This window comes from Notothenia rossii (genome assembly GCF_949606895.1).
Source record: "Notothenia rossii genome assembly, chromosome: 8".
Lineage (NCBI taxonomy): Eukaryota > Metazoa > Chordata > Actinopteri > Perciformes > Nototheniidae > Notothenia > Notothenia rossii.
Window position 1 is genome coordinate 75,288,634 of NC_136906.1, and position 16,440 is coordinate 75,305,073.

Below are 16,440 nucleotides of genomic sequence, written 5' to 3' on the forward strand. Positions count from 1 at the left end.
TTTCTTCTTTCTGTTTAGTGCAATTTGTTTGCTTCTAATTTGAATTTCTTGGCCATGCACATCCATCATTTGGCGTACAATGCGAGCTCAGTTTGAAGTCTGTTTGTGTGACTTTCATGTGGTCTTTTTTTTACATTTTGATGCAATAGTTCAATAATTATGGAAATGTCCTAAGTTTGCCAAATTAATTTTTTTTATAAATAGCAAATTGAAAAGTGTTGTGAGTCTGTTTTCTTGTAGGTCTTACGCTGTGATACTTGTGAAATGTTCAATCCAATTTTCTTTCTCTATATGGATTAAACTGCAGTATTTTTTTTACTATTTTATTCCGCTATACATGTATTTGATTTAAGATTCTTTTAATGACGTGTTCTTCTATTTTACATGTATATTGTTCACTCATATCTGCATTTGCTTTTGTGACTTGCATTATTTTATCTATTTTTCTTCTTGCACTATATCAGCTTGTTTTTATGTCTTAGATGTATTGTATGTTGCATTGTTGGAGGATTTAACTACGCTGAGCTATTGTGTATTTGACGATTACGCTTTTAATTATAATCTTATGAAGCTCAGCGTAAGTTCAACCAGAAAGGCCGTCTTTACTCATCATTCACTATTCCCATGTAACTACTCTCTCTCCTCTCAATAAGTGATCGGGGGCGTCACTCTCAAGCTTAACCAATCACTTCGCTCTATTCCCAAGAGCCTATCATAGCGCTCTGCCTAACCTTTTAATTCTGCTCCCCCCCCTCTGACAGCTGTCATTTCAGGTGACTCTACGCAACCCTCCTCAACCCCTTTTCACCTCCTGTCCCTCTGAATCCAGGGTCAAGCTAAGCCCACCCCCTTCAGACCGAACCCAACCATCCATTCGCCACCACCAGGGTCAAGCTAAGCCCCTCCCCTTAGGACCGACCCCAACTATCCATTCTCCACCACCAGGGTCAAGCTAAGCCCCTCCCCTTCAGACCGACCCCAACTATCCATTCTCCACCACCAGGGTCAAGCTAAGCCCCTCCCCTTCAGACCGACCCCAACTATCCATTCTCCACCACCAGGGTCAAGCTAAGCTCCTCCCCTTCAGACCGACCCCAACTATCCATTCTCCACCACCAGGGTCAAGCTAAGCCCCTCCCCTTCAGACCGACCCCAACTATCCATTCTCCACCACCAGGGTCAAGCTAAGCCCCTCCCCTTCAGACCGACCCCAACTATCCATTCACCACCACCAGGGTCAAGCTAAGCCCCTCCCCTTCAGACCGACCCCAACTATCTATTCACCACCACCAGGGTCAAGCTAAGCCACTCCCCTTCAGACCGATCCAAACTATCCATTCACCACCACCAGGGTCAAGCTAAGCCCCTCCCCTTCAGACCGACCCCAACTATCCATTCACCACCACCAGGGTCAAGCTAAGCCCCTCCCCTTCAGACCGACCCCAACTATCCATTCACCACCACCAGGGTCAAGCTAAGCCCCTCCCCTTCAGACCGACCCCAACTATCCATTCACCACCACCAGGGTCAAGCTAAGCCACTCCCCTTCAGACCGACCCAACCATCTATTCACCACCACCAGGGTCAAGCTAAGCCACTCCCCTTCAGACTGATCCAACCATCTATTCACCACCACCAGGGTCTAGACCCCGGGGGGTTTCATCGGATCGGTTCTCCCCTCCGGAATGATGCTTCCTGCACAAAGGGGCCTAATCGCCAAAATCACCATTACATTAATTTGTGTATCTCAGCAATAAATATGTATTCTTACATTAAAACCGTCTCTCCTGATTGAAATGGGGTTACCCTTTCTGTAGTGTGTTCTATAGGTTTGTGTGCATGTAAATGGTCTGCAAAGGCTAAAATCCTTTGCAGACCATTCTTCTTCCCTTCCTTGCTGAGAACAAAGATTGATACCACTGAAATATCTGTTTGGTAAATACAGTTTAGCTAAGCACGAATACTGAAAGCAGGGGGAAACAGCCGTGCTCAATCCAATAACATCTTCAAAACAATACCGCTAAAGAAAAGTGAATAAAATCATAAAAAGGATCAAACTGTATCTGACTCAGCAGAATAAAATGAAAAGAGAAAAGACAGACTCACCTCAATGTTTTATACTGTTCTCAGCACGAGTATTTCTGCATGTGTCTTTGTTTAACTGTGTTTGCGTCAAATTAGAAATGAATAAAATGTGATTAAACTACACTGTGGGAGACCTGAGTTGTTCTGTTCCAGCTAAAGGATAATTGAATCCAGCAAATCAGAAAGGAACATAAGTATTGAAAACAGAGCATGTCTGGAGTTTTTCAACACACGTGAGAGCTGAAGACTACAAAGTAAATGTATATTGATTCTGTTACTCTGTATTTACGTTGGGAAGCAGCACAAAGTAGAGCGTTGAGCTGAACTTTACATAAACATAATAACAAGATGTTTTTCATGAGTCAAAGCTGAAAACATTTATATATTAGTATCCCTAGCTGCAAAGGTTGACTGTAAAAACAACCTGTCAAACGTCAGACCCACAACAAACTGGATCACCCCTCCTGTTGTCTTCGGGTCAAATCTGACCGATTTACTACTTTCATGAATCATAACTTTTTGTTTTACATTCGATTGCTTTAAGGCTTTATGATATCCTTCACAGTAGACATTTGAACATATTAAATTGCTGATCACCACTTTCATTGAATTTTGGATGATGTAGTCAACTTTGTAACAGAAATGGTGGTCAAAAATGACCGCCATAAAGAAAAGGAATTAGTAACCATCCGGATCAGATAACACACACACACACACACACACACACACACACACACACACACACACACACACACACACACACACACACACACACACACACACACACACACACACACACACACACACACACACACACACACACACACACACACACACACACACACACACACACACACACACACACACACACACACACACACACACACACACACACACACACACACACACACACACACACACACACACACACACACACACACACACACGGGGGAAAACTAAGACAATAGGAGGGTTACAAAGTGTGTGTGTGTGTGTGTGTGTGTGTGTGTGTGTGTGTGTGTGTGTGTGTGTGTGTGTGTGTATGTGTGTGTGTATGTTCGTGTGTGTCTGTGTGTGTGTGTGTGTGTGTGTGTGTGTGTGTGTGTGTGTGTGTGTGTGTGTGTGTGTGTATCACTTCCAATCTCTCTTGCAATATGTCAACTGTCAAGTGAAAATTACACAAAATGGCCTAAAAAATGAAAAATTGGGCGTTTAGTTCCAAGAGACGCTAGGGAAAATGTCTTTGGGGAATTGTAATTGGCAAATTGCTGGACTTTAGCCTTGGCTAATGATAGACACATTTCATGTCTTCAGCCTTAAAATCTACGCGGTCCAGTAGAGTTTACGATATTCTCAAACATCTGTCCAAATCAGGGGTCACAACATTAATAATGTCTAAAGGATGTTATTTTGCTCTCACTTAAGGCACAGTATGTAGCATGTTGACTATCTTCAACCTGGTGCTGGGTGTTATAACAAAACAGCATTCAATCATGTTTTAAAGGGAACATATATGACTATACAGACACATAGTATACTGGTACTGCATTTAAAGATATATGGAGACAAACTTTTAGGCCATCTGCCAAACATATATACACACATCTTGATATTAATAGAAAGATATCAATCTATAGAGTACACAATAAAAACATGCACAATATAACATTTACAGAATAAAGCAGAATGCACTATGATAGCCTTAACTACTACTATTAAATAAACTATAAACATGGTGTGTGCTAAGTAGTGAAGTTTTGAATCAAAATGTAAATGCAATGAGGTACAGTGTGAAATATGTGATTCAATATGTACAAATGGTGGGTTTTCAGAGTAAAGTAAAATGAAGCTTTGATATTTCTGCTGGCCAGAGATGAGGTGTTGTACAGGGTTCAAGCTGTGATTATTTTAGGCTATTTTGGTGACTTAAGAGACTTCATTATCATTTAAAAGAACATCAATCCAGGTAGAAGAAAACTATTCCCTCTTCTTCTATCAATCTCATAAATCACTTCAATCTGTGGTCCATTTGCGCTCTTTTTTTTTTACACTGAAATACCGTTTTTGGTGCTGTCAAAGCGTCCAGAAGAGCTTAAGAAGTTGATCCCTTCAGTTACATAACTTCCCGTATGACAGGTTCACCTCGTGTCAACATGTGTGCACAGATTGTTTTTACCCACAACACAAAGCCTCCGCGGTCTTCAGGTCACTCGTTCCGCTAAGTGATTATTTAGGTATGCATCGAATGCTTTGAAGCGTAACACGATCCGAGCCATGCATCAAAAGAGAAATCAGCCACACGAGGGTTGTGACAAGAAAAGTGCACGACGCTGCGGAGATGAGATATTCCTGGCAGCCGGCAGCGTGTGGTCCAGGTTTTTCTTTCTCTGAAACCTCAAAGGTCTCTCGTAAAGCAAGTGAGGAGAGAACCGATCCTCGACGGTTCTTCAACAGGCAGGAACACCATCAGGATGGTCGAGGGTTCAAAGTCTACTTGATGTGAACTTTACTCCATCGCTCATCACTTGGAGAACCAGCAAATTGCAAACAGCTGTGGCAACAAAATTATAATTGCGGTTTTGAGTTTTTTTTTTTTTCTACCTGAACCCAGTTCTTGGTGGTTTTGTACGAGGGTTCAGTTTCCACCACAAGACATATTTATACAAATAATGGTTTTCAAGTTCTTTTGATGCCATGGGGTTCTTCATAATGTGTCGGAAACCGCGAGATTACGCAAAAGGAAAGCAGATACCGATAATTTCAACTTCCTTTAAAGAGCTCTTTGGAAAACATATCAGGGCCGTTTCTCAATCGCGAGGATGCTTGCTTGGTAGCACATGTCTTCCGAGTCACTTCCTTCAGAAGCTAGGCAAGAATCCTTCCTGGCATTCAGAAAACGAAGAGTGGAACAGGCTAGCAAGTGTTCTGCCACAGATTTGGGGAAATTGGTCCGTGCGCAAAGCATTGTGGGGATTTTAAGGACGCAAAGTCTACCCATGTGCAGCCTTGAAATTACCCCCAAACCAAGGACGCGGCCTCGGTGGAATTCCAAGTATGCTGGAGATTGGAACAGTCCTTCGGCGGCACGCGATGACGTAGCATCCTTGAAATATTGGCTTGGAAGCCAGTTTCCTCGAGATTGAGAAGCGGCCCAGGTGTAGTAGATGTTTGAGTAATCAGCTCATAATTGTTTTGTCTTATATCACTCTTCGGCTAATATGCACTGATGTATCTGTTTTTATTACAGCCCTGTTCCTCTACTATGACCGTGTGCCGTCAACAGGAGATTATTTTCATTATAATTGACCGTTTTATTTGGTTTTATTGTTTTGTTTTTGTATTTTCAGTCAAATAAAACATATCTTTTAACCATACAATATGCAATTTTCTACTTCTAGTTATCTCTTAATCAAAACAATAACCAAGACCCACTATGGTGGTTTCATGAAGTAAAGTGCAATTATTAAATGTTCATGTAATGACCACCGGAGGTCGTTAACAGACTGAAAAGTGGAGCAAAAAACCTCAAAATGGTTGTACATTTGTTACCCATAATTCAGAGGAGTTTATCAACGCCAGCGTGAAATCATAAACCTTTTTACTGTTGTTCATATTAAATGTTTTAATGTAAAAAAGGTATGGTGGGTGTAGAGAAATTGGATCGTGAACTTACCACCAGACTAATTAGCGGTCCATTTTGAATGTAACATCATTTTTTCCAACTTGGTTTCCCTAAGGAAGTCTATAAAACATTTCAGTTCTGAATCCTCAAGCAGGCCATGTTCAATGTACTGTTTTAAGACAGGATTACCTGACTCAGTTCTGGTCTATTTGTGTGCCGTCATCCTACGTGCTTGAAGCAAAACACTTGTAAAGCAACTGAAGCAAAAGAAAAAGCAATGCGCCCAAAGAGAAAAACACGAATACGCTGTTTTACAGGCAATAAAAAGCTGTTGAACATATATTTAAGCTCTTACCGGTTTTATCTCCTCGGTCTCCTCGATCGCCCTTCTCCCCCCTGAACCCTCTCTCTCCTCTGTCGCCTGAAGACAAAACAGAGAAACACATTCTGACTTTAGAGGAGCAGAAACACATTCTTCACCCTTTCCTGTAGTGTGTTTTTCTGCATGTCAATGGTCTGCAGAGGCTACAATCCCAAAGACCAATCACAACAGGCTCCTCACAAACTCATTAGACTTCTGCTTGCAAATGTTATTGAGTCATTCAATTACATTTAGCTGACGCTTTTATCCAACGCCACTTACAATAAGTGCATTCGACCAAGAAGATACAAACTTGAAGAAAACAGAATGATATAAGTACATCAGGTTTCATAGAGCTAAAGCCCCTGTCACACTGTCCCGAAATGGACACCCGATGGACACACGGTTAAGGAAATGTTCAAATTCGGCTCTGATCGTAACAACATCGGGCCATTCGTGAGGGCATCTTAAGCCATCGTATGACCGCCGGTGGAGTTTCTCAGGCTCCGCCAGCAACTTCGGGAGCGGTGGCAAAATCTTTGGCATGTCAAAGATGGCTTAAGATGCCCTCACGAATGTCCCGATGTTGTTACGATCAGAGCCGAATTTGAACATTTCCTTTATCGTGTGTCCATCGGGTTGTTTTATTGCACAACAAAATCATGTAAAAATATTATGTAAATAACCCAATTTGTGTTCTGTGAAACTGAAAAGGATATAATATATTATTTTGAAGGCGAGTTGACAGGAAGTTGTTGTTGCTATGGAAACAACATCACGGAAAAAACGTAATATCTTCTACATATAAAGACGGAGAAAGTAAAGAACAAAGTCTGAAAATATCAGTACAGTATCATAATACTTTAACATAATTGTTTGTGGTACTTTCGTTGCAGTTGTGTGTCTTAAATGTAAATGTAAATGTTGCCTTCGTGTGTGGCTCGGGGCCATCTTCGTGCGAAATTCACAATTCCATATTCGTGTGTCCATCGGGGGTAGATTTCGGGACAGTGTGACAGGGGCTTAAAACATTTCAAGTGCTACTCAACTGGCTTTAGATAAGCCAGTCCTTTGTTAGTATATAAGTTCTTTGTTAGTAATTCAATCGCTCGAAGTGGAGTCGAAAGAGATGAGTTTTCAGTCTGAAGAAGATGTGTAATCTTTCTGCTGTCCTGATGTCAATGGGGAGCTCATTCCACCATTTTGGAGCCAGGATATCAAACCCACGTGTTTTTGCTGACGGGAACTTGGGTCCCCCTCGCAGTGCGGGTACAGCAAGCTGTTTGGCTGATGCAGAGCGGAGTGCACGTGCTGGGGTGTACGGTTTAACCATGTCCTGGATGTAGGAAGGGCCAGATCCATTCACAGCATGGTACGCAAGTACCAGTGTCTTGAAGTGGATTCTAGCAGTTACTGGAAGCCAGTGAAGCGAGCGGAGTCATGTTTGAATTGTACGTATAACACCTTGTTTTTTTATATTATATCCAGAGCCAATATTAGATTCAATCTGTGTTTCTGATTTTCTATCTTCTTTAAAGGTTTTCGAATAAGTGCGTTTATGTTTTATATACTGTGTCCGACTGAATCAAACATAATCAAATAAGCACTCTTAAGAACAAACTTGTAATACTAGAGGCTGTGGCGCAGTGGACTAGTGCGTTAGTGGGGATTGCCCACAGTATTGAGTATGTAAGTCACTTTGGATAAAAGCGTCTAATAAGTGACATTTATTGGAATATTGAAATAAAACCCTCTTTTCGTTTCCTATTTAGAGAAAGCCTTTCCAACACCACTTGGCTTTACCGCATGGCTTTAGTAATTATTGTAATAATATCCCATTTGTAATGAAAGAGTAACAATAGTGGACCTTTTAATCGGCTGAATACCACACTCAACAAAACACAGGGGGGCAAAGCAATCTGAAATAACACAGAGCAGCAGCTCGAATATGTTAAGGCTTAGATTTCAAACGCTTTCCTCTCACACCCACTTCCTCTTCTTTGTATATTTTCTTTGCAGAAGCCTCTAAAAAAGTTCACCCTGTAATCTTGCCATGTGATATGGGCATAACATGTGAACAATTAGAGGACACCCAGCCTGTGTCCGGAGCTTAATATACCTCCGAAAGTCCGGGTTAAATGTTGTGTTTGTGTGAGGGCAATAGAAAGGAAGCAGTAAGAGAGAAAACTGAAGAATTTAATAAAGATTATTTGAAGGAAGCAGTGAAGAGGAATTTGTTTTTGGAAGATCTACAGTGTGGATGTTAAAAAAACAAAATGGGAATAAAGAAATCCCCTCATTTGTGGTTTGTGCAAAATGTACGTTCATGCACGACACCTCCCTTCAAACAGCAGCTTGGATGCAACACTTTGTTTTCATTTCAAAATAGGATATTTTCCAAAGTATGGGAATAACATCCGCAGCATTAGACTGTTCCAGCACCATTTGTTGCTAATTTCCAGCCATATGGGTTGACGCCACAAGTCTGTCTTTGCCAGGAAGCTATAAGAGGATCAGCTTTAAGTTGGCATTCATCCACCTTTAATTTGACTATATTTTGTTCACGTTCAAGACCACAGAGGCAGCTGCCAGTGGAGGTGGCACTCGATGTCTTACTGCGTGTTACTGCTGAGTATCTCACACCACACCCAGCTGTCAGTGTCACATCTTGACCACATCCTTAACAACTTAATAATACTGCGAGAAAAACACATTGGAGAGCTGCTGCTGAGCCACAGGACACAGCAGTGACATTTGATTCAAACTAATGCTGAATGCGTACTGTTTTAACTGCCTTAGCATCTGCTAGGATGGTACTTATTTTGTTCAGACTGAAATATCTTAAACATTGGATGCATGGAGAGCTTTCATAGTCAAATGCTCGTGGCTGTCGTGCACCAATTGGAGGGTCTGTCGTGCAATCCCAGCCCTTGCAGTCAACACATGGAAGTGGTGATGGATGTGTGTGAATGTTTATGTCTCTAGTGTCTCAACATTGTCGAATAAATGCAGAAACATGCCCCAAAAAACAGTATTTTCACAAACAAACTGCTATTGGCATAGTTTCCAGAGAAGACAAAACATTCCCTAACTGGTTGGTCCCTATTGTTCACAATGATGTTCCCTAAACGTCTCATATGCATGCTACTGCAGGAACGCCCCGTCTCGTTCCTGATCCCCAGACGCTCAGTTTACTGTTTTGTCCCCGTGGCTGCAAGGATTTTTATTGCACATTTTCATTCCTCCTTAAGTTTACATATATATGTATTTATTTGACTATAATTTGGTATAACCGTCATGAAACCTAATTTCCGATAAATAAAGTATTTTGATAGATTGATTGATACTACAATATATGGTTATGTCCAGCAACTCCAAATATCAGTATGGTTTCATAGTCAACAACATGAAACCACAGGTCCTTTATTAATCAGATAACTCATGAGATCACTGTCAGAGAGCTTTGTTTTGAATTCCTCATGTTACTTAAAACAAACAACGCTTGTTCAGAAACAACAACTTGTCTAACGAACTGCATCAATAACTTGTCATGTCCTCCTTTGCCCTCTGAGGCAGATGCCCAGCCTTGGATAGCCGCTATCTCCCTTAAAGTGGACCTATCATGCTATATTTGAATAACATAGTGTAGGGCCATACCTATATAAGGCATATTTATACTTTTTATTTTTCAAAATACCAAACAGATCATGCATTTTAGCCATTCCTCATTTCGCTCAATTGAACACTGTCTTTGCATCATGGGCTGATTCAGTGAGAACAGCACCATCCACAGGCCTGGCATATGTACTACAGCGTCTCCAGCGCTTTCCAACGGCAATGTCCGTGGCTGTCTCCTCCTGATTGGTGGAGTTGGCCCAATAGCCGTAGTGCCACTTCTGTGACGTCATAGAAGTGTTCAAATCTGGATCTGTCTGTATCAGATCCGTTGCAGCCCCTTTTTAAGAGATTTGGGTATGGAGGAAAATAGAGAGGGTTGTGTTTTCGGACACTTGGTGAGTTCCCTGGAACACCGGGGACACATATTCATGTAGAAAAGACGTACAAAAGTGCATTTTGCATGATAGGTCACCTTTAAGGAGGGGCTGCCCTAGCATTTTGTTGATGCTACCAGTTTGTGACCGGGCAACTCTCGGTCAGAGATAGTTATTGTCGTGGGACACCTGGAACACATCCTTCTCGGGGTGTAGATGACCCCGAGCCATAAGCGACAACAACTGTGATTCAGTGTCCTCAGCTGTTTAGTCTATCTAGTGAAGAATGTTGATTATTCCACTCTGAACTAGTTAAAACCTGGAGCTACAGGAGGGGTCTTCAGAATTAATTGTGGCATCTCAACTCTGTGGTCAAATCGTGACCCGTGACATGTCTTGTGAATTCTCCGGCCGAAGCTCCAAATGAACCGTCAGTGTTTGACATCAAAGCTCCAGCTCTCCTCGTGTCTCCCCGAGTCCTTTCTCCAATTGCTTCAGAAGTTTCCCTCACACTTCTGAACTTCCGTAATATGCACATTTCTGTTAAAACATAAATAAATCCTCTGTGGTAGGGCTGCTCGATTATGGCAAAAATCATAATCTCGATTATTTGGGTCAGTAATTGTAATTGCGATTATTATGTGATTATTCATTGACTTTGAAAACATCCATTTATTGTCGGAAAAAATGTTGAACAGTATGTTTTTAACAGTTGATCACCGTGAACTTTAAGTATAATTCAACTGAAAAACCTAAAAAAAAAAGAAACCTAAAAAAAAAAAAAAAAAAGTCATAATAATAATTAAAAAATAATCGTTTTATTTCGATTACGTTGCTTTCGTAATCGTTGAAAGCCATAATCGTAATCGCGATTACAATTAATTGATCAGCCCTACTCTGTGGTGTTTAAAACAAGCATGATAGTTGATCAAATATTAGCCTCCTGTATCCTGAGCTCCACTGCCTGTGATGTCAATATCTAGATAAACAAATGTTCGTACACAAAATATTTCTGGGCTGTCAGTCTGTACGTTTGTGTATTTTTCCTTCTCTGTAGCGAGGAAAATGCAGTGGTTTTACATCATGAAATGCCAGATTATATATCTTCGTAATCATGGCTTGTTCGACTCAGCTGATCAGTGGAGCTTTACAACCAGAAAGAGAAGCACGTAAACAACTCATTCACTCCCTGCTCAGTCTACTAACTCTGGATCCGTCTTTCTATCCATGAAAAGAAACCATGAAGCTCCTCAGTGCTGTTTTAACAAGCCTTCAGTCTCCACGGCTGAGGCCCCGCTCACAGCAGAGAGAACAAACTCTTCACCCTCCGCTGGTTTGTTAAACCCACACAGACTCCAGATGGGTGGAGGCACAGACTGACATTGTTGTAAACTGCCAGAGTGTAGATGGCCAAACATCCGCAGAGAACCTTGTTTTTCTTCATCTAGTCTCCATTTATCCTGAAAAACACTCATTTGAAACTCTTTACATAATTAACTTGTCAGTCTAACAATGCACCACATTTGTTCATTTTGTGGGGGACACTCTTTTCATGTGTGTTCATCCAAGGTAGCTATTGTTGCCCGATTACATTTTCCTTGTTCTTCTTCTGTTTACTCCTCGCAAGGCAGAGGACTGTTAAATCAAATTACATCGTACAAAGCCACAAGCTGGGTTTTAACCCTAACTCTAACCCATATGAGTCACTGAACAAAATAAACATTGACACTGGCATCTGTGTGTATGCGGCACATAGCATCCTTTGTTTTACAGTTTCACAGAATTAATTTACTTGATTACTGTACCTATGTATCCTTTTGAGGTACTTGTAGTCTTGCCATTTTATGCTACTTTATCCTTCTTTACCACTACAGGCTATATGTTGGAGGTATTTACATGTATTTGAAGCGGTAGATAGTCACTTTGCAGATTTAGATTATGAATAGAAAGTACAAATCAACCAATAAGTTATGGTGCAACGTTAAAGATGGGGTAGGTCAGTTTGAGAAACCGGCTCGAGATACACTTTTTGTTTTATTCCATGGAATGCTCTTAACATCCCGATAGCAATGAATATCTGAAGTGCTTTGACAAAAAATCCCCCCAAAAAATGTCAATGGAAGCCGTGGCGCTGTAAAAAGCACGACCAATCATCTGAGCCGGCCCGGCTAAAATAACTGGATGGCCTACCTGCCTGTCAGCCTTCCATCTGTGCACAAACTTATCTCGTGCCCTCATTGGTCATGTGCGCATTCGTGTGTGTTGGAGGAGGGGCTCTGTAAGGAAGTGGAAGATTTTTTCCGGCTGTTTATTTTCAAATTCTAGCGCACTCGAGCTGGTTTCTCCTAAAATTACCTACCCCACCTTTAAATTGGCTCATACTTTTACTTAAGTAAGGTTTTAAATTCCAGGACTTTTACTTGTACATTACACTACCAGGTACATGCACACATAGACATCAAAGTGGGCTTGAGCCCCTGCCCTTTTTCTTCCTCCAGAGAAAGTGCTCTTTTTATGGGGTGCTTTTTTTTCTTTCAATAAATGAATATCTACTGCTGTTTGCGCACATTTTCCCTTTCCAAAAATATATTGATTGAATACAAAATAAAAATATCAGGTCGGGAGATCAGATTATGCGAAGTTCCGATGCTCTCTACCCTCCCTCCCTCCCTCCCTCCACGTCTTGCCCACAGCGGTGCGGACAGTCATCGGCCGTCACTTCAGACAGACAGGTAGCAGCACCTCCCACCTTTCAGTCCCATGTTATGCCGGCTTTTCTTGGCTTGTTTGAAGGTGAGTGGTGATGAACAAATGACTAAGCTGCCAGTGCCTCGAGTTTACAGCTAATTAGCCAGAAGACAAAAACAAATATTGTTAGGCTAACTAAGGTAGGCAGCTAATGGATAAGTTAGCTCAAGGTTTAGCTAAGGCAACGTATCATGGACATACAGGCTAATGTACTAAGGGGAGACACTACAGGTGAATGCAGTAAACTGTGTATATCTAATAACGTCATCACAATCGCCACATTGATATGCAAATTAGGCGTTAACTAGACCTAATTAAAATGCGCAAATGTGCATGCAGTTAAGGCATTGCAGGTGAAAAGGATCAAAAGAAAAAAAAACATAGCACCTCACAACTTCCCCAGATAGTTTTTTTTGACAAATGTTTTTATTGTCTTTTTTCAGTTACAGTACAAAAATACAAAACAAAACACATCAATAGGCACAACAATAGGCATATAAGGCACTTGAAAAAAAATGCAGATATTAGTGGTATAGTGCTGGTTTGATAACTAACTGTTACATTGTGTTTTCCTACGAAACGTAAAGAATGAAAAACATTTTACAAGCATCCACATGTTCATGTGGACATCAGTTGTATCCCACATACAAGTATTTCCTCAATACATATTGTGATTTGTTAACAAAACAAAAAGCAACAAAACTAAATAAAGCAAGAACAACAGACTACCAAGCTGTCACGAAATCATCCCCCTCAAGAAACTGCATAAATGAGCCCCAAATCTTTACAAATGTGTTATATTTCCCTTTAATGGCATATGTAAGCTTTTCCAATGCAAGGCATTGCAGTAGCCCCTCAATCCAAATTCGTTTGCTTGGTCTATGAACAGACTTCCATGATAGTGCAATTTTATGTTTAGCTTCAAGAAGACAGAATATGACCATCTTCTTACAGCTATTGCTAAGCGTACAGCTTGTTGGGAAACGACCAAGAATACAAAGTTTGGGACAGAGTGGAAGTTGTTCCTTAATAAAGATGGATACAATTGTGATAACCTCTTTCCAAAAATCTTGAATGAGGGTGCATTCCCAGAGGCAATGAAACAAACTACCTTTATGAATACCACACTTGACACAAGTATCTGGCGTACTGGGGTAAATGCGATGCAATAATTCTGGAGTAAAGTATGTTCTCATCAACCATTTGTACTGGAGGAGTTTAAACCTTGTATTTATTGTTTGCACCTGGCATTGGAAGCATATATCCTGCCATTCTTCTACAGTTATATCTTCATTAAGGTCTGAACACCATGCCAATCTTTTATCCTCTGAAGATTCTTTTGTTGCATCTATGATAATCTGGTAAAATTTTGAAATTAATCCAGCTGCTCCATGTTGGTTCAGGACTGTCCTTTCCAAAGAGTTTTGTGAGGGAAGATTTACAGAGTTCTGTGTCTTTGTTATGAAGCTTCTTATCTGAAGATACTTGAAAAAGTGTTTAGGCTCAATGCCAAATCTTTGCTTGATCTCCATAAAACTTAAAAGAGTATCATTCTCATACAGATCTGAAATCTTCCTGATCCCTCTGTCTGCCCATAACTTGAAACCAAGGTCATTAGTACCTGGCGTGAAATTTCTGTTCCCCCAAATAGGTGAGAATTGGGATAGTGGAGCATTTTCCCCAAGATAATTTAACACTTCGTGCCATACTATCAGTGTATTTCTAACAAAGGGGTTTGCGGTGTGCCTTTTCAAAGTGGCTAAATTTGCAGAATAAATGTAGAGGTATAAGGGACCTTTAGAAGTTGTTGTTTCCTCCATCTTTATCCAGTGCAGTGGTGACTGATGGTCAAACCAATATGAGGCTGCTCTTAGTTGGGCAGCCCAATAGTATCCTTGGAGGAAAGGGAGTTTTAACCCACCTCTTTCATACGGTAAGTACAACAGAGTCATACGCAGCCTTGGGCGTCTATTGTTCCAAATAAAATTACAAAAAAGTTTTTTCATTTTGTTAAAGAAATTATCAGGCGGAGCGAGTGGGATGGATTGGAAAAGGTACAGGAACTTAGGAAGAATATTCATCTTCAAAACATTAATACGTCCTATCATTGAGAGTGGCAAAGATTTCCATCTGTTAATAGATTCCTCTACTGACTCAATCACTGGGTTATAGTTTGTTGGTATAACGGATTCTATTGTAGGTGTGATTTTAACTCCAAGGTATGTAAAGCTGTCCGTAATATTCCTAAAAGGAGTACTTAGTGGCGGATTCAGTCTCTCAGATTTTTTCAGAAAGAGAATTGTAGATTTAGATGCATTAACCTTGTAGCCTGAGAAGCTGCCATATGTTCCTATTAAAGTTAGTAATATAGGTATAGATTGTTTCAAGTCTGTCAAAAAAATAACTATATCGTCTGCAAATAATCCTATTTTATTCTCAATATTATTAATTTTGATACCAGTTATTTGAGTGTTGCTTCTAATTGCAATCGCTAAAGGTTCGATGGCCATAACAAAAAGATGGGGAGACAAAGGACATCCCTGTCTTGTACCTCTGGACAGAGAGAACTGTTTGGATACCATATAGTTGGTCATTACTGAAGCTGTTGAGTCATGGTATAAGATTTTAATCCACTTGAGAATATATCTGCCAATTCCAAAGCGCTGCAGCACCTCAAATAGGTATTCGTGCTCGACCCTATCAAAGGCTTTCTCCGCATCAAGTCCTATCACAGCCATATCAGATGTTTCTTGTTTGGCATGTATAATATTCATTAACCTACGAATATTGTGAGAGCCTTGTCTTTCTTTAATGAAGCCATTTTGATCTTGTGCAATAATATATGGCAAGTGTTTCTCTAACCTTCTGGCAAGGACTTTGGCTATTATTTTCACATCATTATTAATCAGAGAAATGGGGCGATAGGATTCACACTTTGTAGGGGGTTTCCCTGGTTTTAATATTAATGTTATAAGTGCGTTCCGTAATGATGGCGGCAGCTCCCCCTTCTCAAGCGATTCTTCGCACATGTTCAATAACGGAACCAACAGCATGTCTTTGAAGTTTTTGTAGATTTCAATAGGAATACCGTCCGGTCCTGGGGCTTTCCCTCCTTTCATACTGTCTATGGCCTCTGACAATTCAGATGCTACGATTGGGGAGTCAAGCACCTCTTTTGCGTCCTCTGTCAGGACTGGTATTTCTATCTGATCTAGGAAGCTGTGAAGATTATGAGCTGAGGCTGGACATTCTGACATATACAATTTAGAGTAGAATTTTTGGAAAGAACTATTAATTTCTTGTGGATTAGTAATTGTTGTCCCTTCCTCTGACTTTATTTCTAAAATTGACCTTTCATTCTGCATTGATTTTAAACGCCAGGCTAGTAGTTTCCCTGCCTTCTCTCCTTGGTCGTAGAATGTCTGTTTCAGTTTCATTATGCTATTTAATGCTTTATTTGAGGACAGCTCATTATACTGTGCTCTTAGAATAGCCAGTCTCTGTCTAGTTTCTGTTGTATCATTAAGGTTAATTTCTATCTCTAGTTCTTTAATATCTTTTTCTAGCTCCAACAGCTTAAGGTTCTGTTTATTAGAGATACTGCTTGTATAGCTGATCATTTGCCCGCGTAT

At 40.6% G+C, this 16,440-nt stretch overlaps 1 protein-coding gene across 1 annotated transcript in view; it reads right to left on the reverse strand.

The window, feature by feature from the left end:
- The window catches only part of scara5 (scavenger receptor class A, member 5 (putative)), a gene marked incomplete at its 5' end in the record, with an annotated part of 62,876 nt that overhangs the window by 17,163 nt on the left and 29,273 nt on the right, over positions 1-16,440 (reverse strand). Inside the window, one exon of the mRNA XM_079645318.1 lies at positions 6,063-6,128. Coding sequence (XP_079501444.1) covers positions 6,063-6,128 — 66 coding nt within the window. The remainder of the gene's footprint in view (positions 1-6,062; positions 6,129-16,440) is intronic.